The sequence below is a fragment of the Fulmarus glacialis genome, unplaced genomic scaffold, assembly GCF_000690835.1.
Source record: "Fulmarus glacialis isolate BGI_N327 unplaced genomic scaffold, ASM69083v1 Scaffold47171, whole genome shotgun sequence".
NCBI lineage: Eukaryota > Metazoa > Chordata > Aves > Procellariiformes > Procellariidae > Fulmarus > Fulmarus glacialis.
This window is the reverse complement of record NW_009191783.1, coordinates 1,999-11,857: the sequence shown is the minus strand read 5'-3', so window position 1 is coordinate 11,857 and position 9,859 is coordinate 1,999. Positions and strand designations below refer to the sequence as shown.

Here is a 9,859-nt window from a genome sequence, read left to right as displayed (position 1 = left end):
GCGAGCCCTGCGCTCGGAGCCACAGCCCGCCGCGGCACCTCCCTCTCCTGAGGCGATGCCCCGCCGTCACGGGGGTCGGGTGAGAGACGCCGAGAGGAGAAAGGTGCTGGAAATGGTGTAGCTGGTCCTGTGCTCCCCCCCCCGGACACTCCAGCCTCCTGTGACAGCTCTGCTGGGGCAGCTGCACGAACTTCAGTATTGCAAACCTTCCACATCAGTGAGATTAATAAAGATCAGCGTAGCGGCGATTCCCAGGTTCGTGTGGCAGAGAAATTGTCTTCATTGTAATTTATAGGTTTGGTTTGGGTTTTTTAAAAGACAGCAAACACTCCCACTTTCCCTAAGAGTCAGGCACTTCTTACTCTTCCAAGCATACGATAGCTGACGTCTAAACTGTCCTAGTGTTTTCCAGACTTCAGAAAATAGAGCCCACACCCTCTGCCAGTTCTACTTCTCTAGTTGTATCCCATCTCCTCTCACTTTTGAATCCATTATTTGGCAACAGTGAAGCTCACAGAAATAGTAATATAGATTTCATTTTGCTCACACTACTGTGGCTCTTCCCGTTCTGAAAAAGTCTCACCTTATTTTCGTAACTAGCCAGAGTGCTCTGATGACAGGCAAAGGCGCATCAATGCAACACCTTACTAGCATGCAAAATTCAGCATCACGAGTAGTTATATCAGTTTATTTTGCTCAGATAAAAACAGAACTATAAAATGTTTGGTACATTTTATTTAGCGACATACAAGAAAGAATATAAATTGCCACACGTTAAACGTGCCACAAAACAGCTGGAGAATCACCCCACTCCCTCCCGCTAAAATTACGTATCCGAAGTGGTACTTTTCTGCAGAAAATTTGTACCAGAGAGCTTGCAGTACACCAGTTTATACTGCTGCTTCTTGATAATCTGGGTGGTATAAGAGAGTCACAAAGTGCTCCAAGTTTTACTTTGTAGTAACTGTAACTTCCTAAACATGTACTTGTGATTTTCCCAACATGTGTGTTCCACTTAAATGCACAGCACCCAATATAGGTGGGTATCACATATCTGTAGAGTCAGGATTCAAGTCCATTCAAGACAACTGTATCAACAGGTCACAAATTAGTATGTATGATGGACAAGATAAAATACACAGCATAAGCTAAACATGCAGAGCATCCTTTTCAATGCTAGGTGTGGATTCTGTGGGTTCCCCCCACCACTATACTTTAGCCCAATGGAGCTTAATGTTAGCATCACTGCCCAAACCCAAATCACAATTTTAATTAATGAATGCAGATATAGTTTCCTTCATGCTAGCACTACATCAGCTCTCAGTCACTACCAGCTTTAAAGTGTGTTTTTATAAGCCTTTAAGGCATGTAAAATAATATATGCTTAGAGTAAAAGAAGTACGATGATTTACTTCTACCAGCAAAATCTCTCTTCACCCCCCTGTGTTGTTTCCTTCCTTTTCAGTCTCTGCCCATATCCCTCTATCACTGGAGCGGACCTAAATAATCTTCTATTACCAAATGAATTTTGATCACTTCCATGCAGCATTCATTTGCAGCCCCTTCTTCATCATCCCACTAAAATCTTTAGCAACCAAGTGCAGGACAATGAAAAAATCCAACAGAATTTAGGACTCTAATAGGGAATATAGAGGACCTCACCTCTATTTCAAAGTGGCCATAAATTCACTCGCCCAGATCATGTCCAGCTGATAATAATTTCTTTCAGAGACTGTTTAATTTCAGTTCTCTCCACTTATTTTATCCTATGGATCATAAGATTTTTTGCAGTAATCCTTTCCAAAGATAAGGCTGAAGGTGTATTCAGGAAAAAAAAAAATACTCTAATCAATAACTTTTTACAAAATAATCTTCACAGATCCTTGGTGAGGTATTAACTCTCATTTTTACATACAGGGAACTGAGGCACAGAGAAACGACTTTCCCGTGGTTAGAGTAAATCAGTGACACAGCAAAAATTGCAGTCAGTTCCTGCCTTTTGACCTTATGATCACTTCATTAGACCAGGCTGCCTCAAATAAAAGTGAAACAAAGTATGTTGTTTGTTTTTATTAAAAAAACCAATCACTTAGATGGCAGTAGACTTTTTTCTAAAAACCTCAGGGTCTTCTCTAAAAGATTTTCAGAACCATTTCTGAAAAGACCTCGTTAAATACCAGGTTTTGGGGTGGGTTGTTTCTATTAAGCCATGCAGTGTAGAATATGAAGATTTCAAAACAAAAACTCCAAGACATCAGAATGTGTACACATTCTTATCTGCCATCACCTTAAACCACAAGGCCTGCTTTTTGCTACAGTCATTTGCTTCTTGCACTTCACTGAGTGTGAGCAGTAAAACTAGACAAGTCTGTTTAGCTGCCCCATTCTTAGGCCAATCCATTAACTTAATTTAGGATTTCCAAAAGCAATATAAATACTTAAAGTTTAATCTACAAAGTGTTGAGTTAAAACCATGACTATACATGTGATCACACTTCTATTAATATCAGAACTTAAAGAATTTTAAAAATAAACCAAAATGACATATCTGGAATACTTAGCATCCTTTTAACGCCATATAGGATCTTGTTTCTCAAACTGCAAATACCAACATCCTTTAGGAGTTAGAGAGTAAACACCCCTCTCTTCCCCAGCCTTAGGCCACTCCGCAATTTAGCAAATTGACTCTCAGGGCAGTATAACCATCATACGTGGGCACCATCCGATATGTCCAACAGAAGGTCAATACAGCACAATGCGTTTCCAATATAGTACATGACTGTAGCAGCATACAGACCCCAAGTAACAGTCTCCAGAACTGCCTAGAGAAATCTGGCTGACATCAGATTAAACTAGTATTTGCGAAGAGACTTACCAGCGTGTCTCTGTTAACGTCCAGCTTTTTTCCTGCTCTGGAGTTAATGCCTCACAAATAAGGTAATTTTACCTTTATATAGTGTCAAACAAATGCAATTTTTTTTTCTCCTTAAACCTATCCTCAAATGAAATGAATATTCTTAAGTTAGATACTGGATCAGAGACTCCAAAAAGTAACTTAGTTGGTTATCAGCTCACAGTAGGGGAAGCTAAGAAAAATGTGTAGTTTAGGACTGACAGCTGAAAATAAATGCAGAGGAAATTTTTTTTTTTTTACTGTGGATGATTTCTCAATAAAAATAAAATCATGCCAATTTTACAACTCCAGTAGTCTCTTAGTATCTGAAGCAGCACTAACAAAATCTTCATAGAATTGTTTGTGGTGGAGGGTCCAGACAATAATTCTGCCTAACTGGTGAACTAAACAGAACGCAGACTCTTAATCGTGAGAGTCTTTCTCCAATGCCGTTGAAAACTGTAACTCACCACCAGTCTATCATTAACTCCAGATACAGGTTAAAAAAAGCAAACAAAAAACACCATTAGCAAAACCTGCTTGAAATGTTTTCTCTCAGGGCTACAGAAAAATTAGCCAAATTCTTTATTCCACTAGTAGTGAAACCGCCCCCCATGGCAATGGTTACATGATCACATTATCTCCAGTCTACTTCAAGTCCATATAAAGTCACATTTATTTAGACTTAACACACATGGTTTCCAGTGATGCTTCTGGTTTAGGCTCCAGCTTCTCTGGGAATTCTAGTTTTTCACAGATTGTCTCCTTTATGGGTAAATACTGAGAGATCTCATTAGGTTCCGTGAACAGGGAAGGTGGAACGTGCTAAGAAGCAAAAATTTTACAAGAAACGTGTTAATGAAAGGAGGGGAGGGGAAAAAAAAAAAAAGAAAAAAGGTATTCCAAAACCAAACTTTTACAGACAATTAATCCATAATTTACCTGATTTAAACAGCTAAAGGCAGGTATTATTATTAAAATTTACCTTATAACTTCAAACGTACATACAGTCTTTTACTCCTTGTGTGGATCAATAGGCTAAGGAAAGGTATTTAATGTCTTTAAGCAGCAGATTATAAGAGTGCAAGAAAGTCAGAGGCATTCATGAACAGCTACAGTGTTTTAAAAAAATAGATTTATCATGTGAATGGAACAAACAGTCTTTTTGAGATTCTAATTCTAGATGAGACTAGGATGGCCACAAGGGATCCCATGCTTTATGCCTTCTAGCCATTGCAATATGTTCACTGGAGTTGCTCAGATTTAGCTATTGATAAGTGATATACCTGAATATGTATCTTAATTTTATGAGTCCACCACAGACATTTATATGAAATACTAAAACTCATTGGATTTTAATTTCATATTTGAAGAAATTAGGTAGTTTCATTAAGTTAATCAATAGCTTTCTCTGGAGATTTCTGTAGACGACTTCACCACATACAAGACATTTGATGAAAAAAAAAAAAAAAAAATCTATACTGAGCAAACCACCTTCAAACTTTCTAACAACATTCTTCAAGAAGTGTATCCAGAGCTATTCAAATGCAACCTGTATTTTGGCTACCCCTAACATGCAAGGAGTAATACTGCTGTTTCAATTATTTCAAACCTAAGTGAAGCAGGAATCTTTTTTGCTTTACCTATGCAAGCTGGTCTAGGGAACTGAAAAGCCGTATGCATTTCCTCTCTATAACAACAGGCAGTAAAAATTATTTAACAGCTTGGACGATAATTTTTAAGCATGAGGTGAAGTAAAACCTAGATCACCGATTTATATTTCAAACCCCACAAAACTATCAAAAAGCTTATGTCTGGATTAGTCCCGTTTATAAGGATTACATATTGTTAAGAAATGATGCAGTGCCACTTTCCTCAAAAAGAAAAGCATTTTGCAAAAATATTCCCTCAGGTGGTTAGTAACACATTAGTCACTTTTTACAGGTGAAGGAAAAACAAGGGAGAAGGGAAGTAACAAGAATGCCCAAGATGAGGTATTGGGTCAAGAATGAAAATCAACAGCTGCAACTCCAAATGTGCCACAAATTATTCTGAGCCATTATTAGAGTTTTAAGGTAGGCTATTAAACTTATTTGAGAAAAACTTAATGAGTCTATTACCAAACAGATCTTAACCCCTAGTACTACTTGCAAGCATGCAACCAGCCCTGAAAGTAAGCATCATGAGACATGGACTACCTGATTTTGTGGCTGAACGCTTCTATGAAAAAATAAAATAATAAAAAAATCTTGTTAACTCAAAAGTAGAAAAAGTAACCCAATGTGATTTGAGCATTTACAAATGTAAATCTGCCCTGAAATCACCAAAATGTTGTGTAAGCAGAAAGGTTTTTCCTCTTTATCAATTCCAAACCTAACAAAGAATGACTTACAGACACAGTATTTTCTATGCTGACCATAAAACAAATTTAAAAAGCAGACAGGGAAAAAAAAAAAAAATTAAAAAAATGCAATACCTTTAAACTTGATATTTTGCTTTCTCTGGATGTATATTCTCGCAACATGTAGGCCTTGTCAGCCTAATGGGAAAAAAATGGCAAAAATTAATTACAAAATTATCATCTAGTATCAGTGCAAAATGAGCATTTTAAATACATTGAATTTAGTAAGCATTTGAATTTGGTTGACCACAGATTTTCACCTGGGAGTAGAAACGTATGTTCAAATTCACAAAGACAGAGAAAGATGTTTAGCAATGTTCTCTTTCCCAAAAATCACCTTTCTGCGTGCGTGCATGAAAAAAAATTCTATGCTTGTTCATCTTTATTCAGCTAGAACTCCTACATCAGTACGAATACAGCTAGACAGAATAAGCAAACCACAACTGTTACGTTCTGTATTACTTATGAGATACTAGAACTCAATGCCGCATGGACAGTTATTTGCAAGTTAAAACTTGCAATCATATATTAGACAAGCCAAAAAACATTTACTTGGAGACGAGGATAAGAACAGTATCACACCATTTACTGTTGCCACTTTTTCCTCTTGCACTTCCTCTCTAATCTGCGTCTGTCAAATATATTTAAATGATTACTTCACATGAAGGGTAGCCTACTCTGCTCATACAATACCTAGCCCCGTGGCATCCAGCACTTGGTTGCTACTTCAGCACCACCACAATAATAAAACATACTTGAAAGTTCAGTTCAGGCAACCTCTATGCCCCCAAACATCAGTATTAAATTACAGGAGCATCAACAGGTCTTCTCCGAAAGTAAATGGCAAGGGAGCATCTGTAAAATATTCATGATGGCGAATAAGGGTTTACCTCATGATGAAGCCTTGTATCATTCATCCTGATAAGTACCCCATCAACTCGCAAGAAAAACCTCAACAGCACAAAAAAGCTGGAAGGCATAACTCTCTGCAAAAATAAAGATGTTCCATTCAGCATATTACAAAGTTTTACTTTAAGTATGCACTTATCTACATCAGATATTCCCAACGAAAGATAGTATGAGGAGTTTTCAGTAGTAAAGTCAACATTTGGGCTGTTGATATGCTACAGCTATCATTGGACAGCAGGGCAGACAGTGTCTCAAAAGATTTTTAGGCAGCAGGCAGAAAGAGGGCAAAGATTGTTCCCTGAAGCAACTGACAGAAAGATTTCAAGACAACATAGTTTCCAGTAAGATTATATTTCTAAGAGTGAGGATAAAGAACTTTGCATTTTAAACTTTAAATCCCAGAAGGAACAACATGCAAAAAGTGACTGCATTTTGCATACATTAGCCAACTGAGTCACCAAGCATCCTGTATACACCCCTCGGTACTCACTATTTTTACACTCAAACTTGATACTCCATGGTCGTGAAGTTCATCTTCAAACAGAAGTACTTCTTCAAAAAACATAATTTGTTCCCTGGCTTTCAATTTCTCTGTATTTATGTGTTCTGTTGTAGGAACAACCTAAAGAAAAAGATTAAGAATAGCTAACATATTAATTTGTGCCAAGCTACATAAAGTTTGTCCTGACCTTTTAAATCCTACAATTGCTAGTTTAGAAAGGAAAAAGCTTTTAGGGCATCAAGCTTAAGAAATCCCAAATTTCTATGAGAAAAAGTTAAAATTAAAACGAAAGTTTCACAGAGGAATCCTCAATCAAAGCAAAAAACAAGAGTGGAAAATTCTGAATAAACTTCCTCTGGGTACAGACTCAGTAGGGTTTCAGCTGCAAACAATTCTGCTCACTTTCTGTATTTCAAAACATTTGAAGGTGCCTCGTGTTTAACATACAAATGAGAAGTTCTGGGTTATAAACAGGATTCCATGCATTTAGTATCTCTAGCCCACTACAAACCCCGAACAGGATTCTAATAAAACCCTTCCATGGAAACCAAGTACCTGTATGCTTTCCATCTCGTGGTCTCCATATACACTCATACGCTTCCACTGCCTAAAGACTATGGGCCAACAAGACATGGTTTATTTCTGTGCTGCACTTTTAATTCCAGAATAACTCAAGTGATCTATAACTAACACAATGCTAGTGAATTAATATAGATTATCTGCTTAGTAGCAAGCAATCTGTATACAGTAAAGAGAAGCTGGGAACTTCAGTCTTATTTTAAAGTAAATAAAGACAAGGGAGGACCTGTGAGTTTAAAAATTAGGAGTTACTGTTACAGAAAAGCATAAAGCCACTGAAAGCAGCCAGATCTATGAATCTGCTTAGACAAACAGGCAAGCAACAGAGAGTAAAGGTACTAGAGATTTACACAGCTGACAGTTCTGTTGTGTTGAGCTCAGGGCTTCAGAGGGGCATCCAGCAAGCGCTGAAGATTCCCATGTGCTTTACTATATGAGTAAGTCCTCACTAAGGGACACAATGGCACCCTTTTATATAATCCTAAAATGCTTTAAAAAAAAAAAAAACAGTTATTAAAATAAGCCATGATTTGATTAGGATAACGTGCTGAGAGACACGAAAAGCCTAAACTATACTTTGAAGTCAGAAACTATGAAGCATGAAAGATTTTACAGAAGCCTATTGAAAGGTAAATGACAGCTTAAAAAAAAAAAAAAAAATTTGTGTTTGACTGAAACAATATGCAATCAGCATTTAACAAGGAAAAAATAGTTACCTTTAAAGCTGCAGAATCTCCCAGCAATGTTCCTTTGTAGTCTGTTGTGTAAGTCCAATCATATGGCTTGACAACTTCCTTAGTGTGCTCAGTCTCACTCCTCAAGAATTGAAAGAGAAAACACCATGCTTTGTAGTAATTCTTAAAAAATTAAAACCTCACATATACGATTCCCAAACCCTTCAAGAAGAAAAACAGCAGTCATTGTCTGTGCTGCAATGACGATGTCAAGACTTAATCATGCAGTATTGCTTCTTTCACAACATCTGTTTCCATAATAAATTAGAAAATCGTTACCAGCATTCCTGTGCTAACACTATCTCAGTCCTGTGAGTCAAAATGAAGATTTTAGTTCAATGTTGTTGAAAAATTTGTATTTCAAGATCATTTTTTCTTTAAGTAGGCAGAAAGCAACCTGCTGGTAACACACAGCAATCATTAACACTGCTATTTGCCTTAGCTTTCATGACAACTTTGATTTCTCTCTGTCCTTTATTTCTAGGTGCTCTGCAACTAATTTAGTAAATACTACGCAGTACAACTAGTTCTCATGCACGGTAATTGTTCTGCTATGTTCCTAAGGCTAAGACTTTGAACATGTACAGCATTTTGCACTTTGAAACACCACACAATACAATCTTGTAATGCTCGAGGCCCTATAAGTGTGAATAAACAGAAACAGCATTAAGCCATGTTAAACTTGTAGTTTATTTTAAGAAAGCCAAGACACAACTGAAAAATATAGTTGACCCAATTTAACAGATAGGATGATCATGGTAAAGAAAAGCGAAGTGACTTCTGTGATCACACACTGTGTGTACAGTAGAAACAAATGCAACATGGCCTCCAAGAGGTCAGTCTGTTCTTTTAACTACTTTATGACAGTTTCACATAAAACACACCAGTACTTGTCCACTGGTGATAAAATACTGTACCTGCTCTCTTGCCACTCCTCTGCACAAGCCACTTTGATCATACCTTGACAATTATTGACACATTTTAAAGCATCTGTTGCATTGAACTCAATTCCAAAACCACGATCATGCTGTATTCTTAGGATATTGTCTCCAAACATCATCTCTGGCAGGGAAGGCATGTGTAATTCATCAGCCAACCTGCACAGAAAAATAAAAGTCCCATGAAGAGAGATCAGTCAGCTATAGTTCAGTGAAAGCAGTCCTTGTTTCGGAATAAGTATTCTTTAGACCACGGTAATTTAGAAGACACATCATCAATATGTACTGCAAAATTTCGTTGTTTTCCCAGTTTAATCATTTGACATGAATTGCAGAGTCGTTGATCCGAAGTGACTTTTCCACCACAAAAGTATTCCTAAAACATTCCTTCTCCATCAGGCTCGTACAAAAGTCTCATAAGTGAGTAATCAAAAAAATATCTGACAAGCATGAAGTAGCAGCTTTCAACTTGTTGTAGCAAATCCCTGGATGGTCCATGAACTACTTCGGCAGGTGCCCAAACAGAAGTTTTAGGAACGAGCACTCATTGTCAGCAAGTTTAAATTCACTACACAGTGGGCCATACCTCCAAATTTAGAAGCCTACAAAAATGGGCTGAAGACAATCCTGGCAGAGTATGTGAAAAGTGCAGAAGACACTAGTGTGCTCTACTACTTTCCCGAGCTGGTAGAGAATACACACCTGTATTTGTAACCTTAAGCATGAAAGCCACAGCCATAGCCACAGACCCAACTAACAAACTACTGCATGAACCAAATAAGCATGATCCCTGCAGAAAAATCTCAAACCATCCTATTTCACATTTTGTTTTACATCAAACTTTATACTTATTTATACATATGTACATATATACATACACTATACATAAATACACACACACAC

General features: G+C 37.3%; 1 protein-coding gene across 1 annotated transcript; it reads right to left on the bottom strand.

The window, feature by feature from the left end:
• Positions 1–3,544: 3,544 nt before the first annotated feature.
• On the bottom strand, positions 3,545–9,115 carry TIPRL (TOR signaling pathway regulator; the record flags this gene model as incomplete). Its single annotated transcript, XM_009586806.1, has 6 exons — positions 3,545–3,718; positions 5,370–5,432; positions 6,185–6,280; positions 6,694–6,825; positions 8,001–8,100; positions 8,936–9,115. Coding segments are annotated over 6 exons (721 nt in total), but the record flags the coding sequence as incomplete, so codon positions are not given.
• Positions 9,116–9,859: the final 744 nt, after the last annotated feature.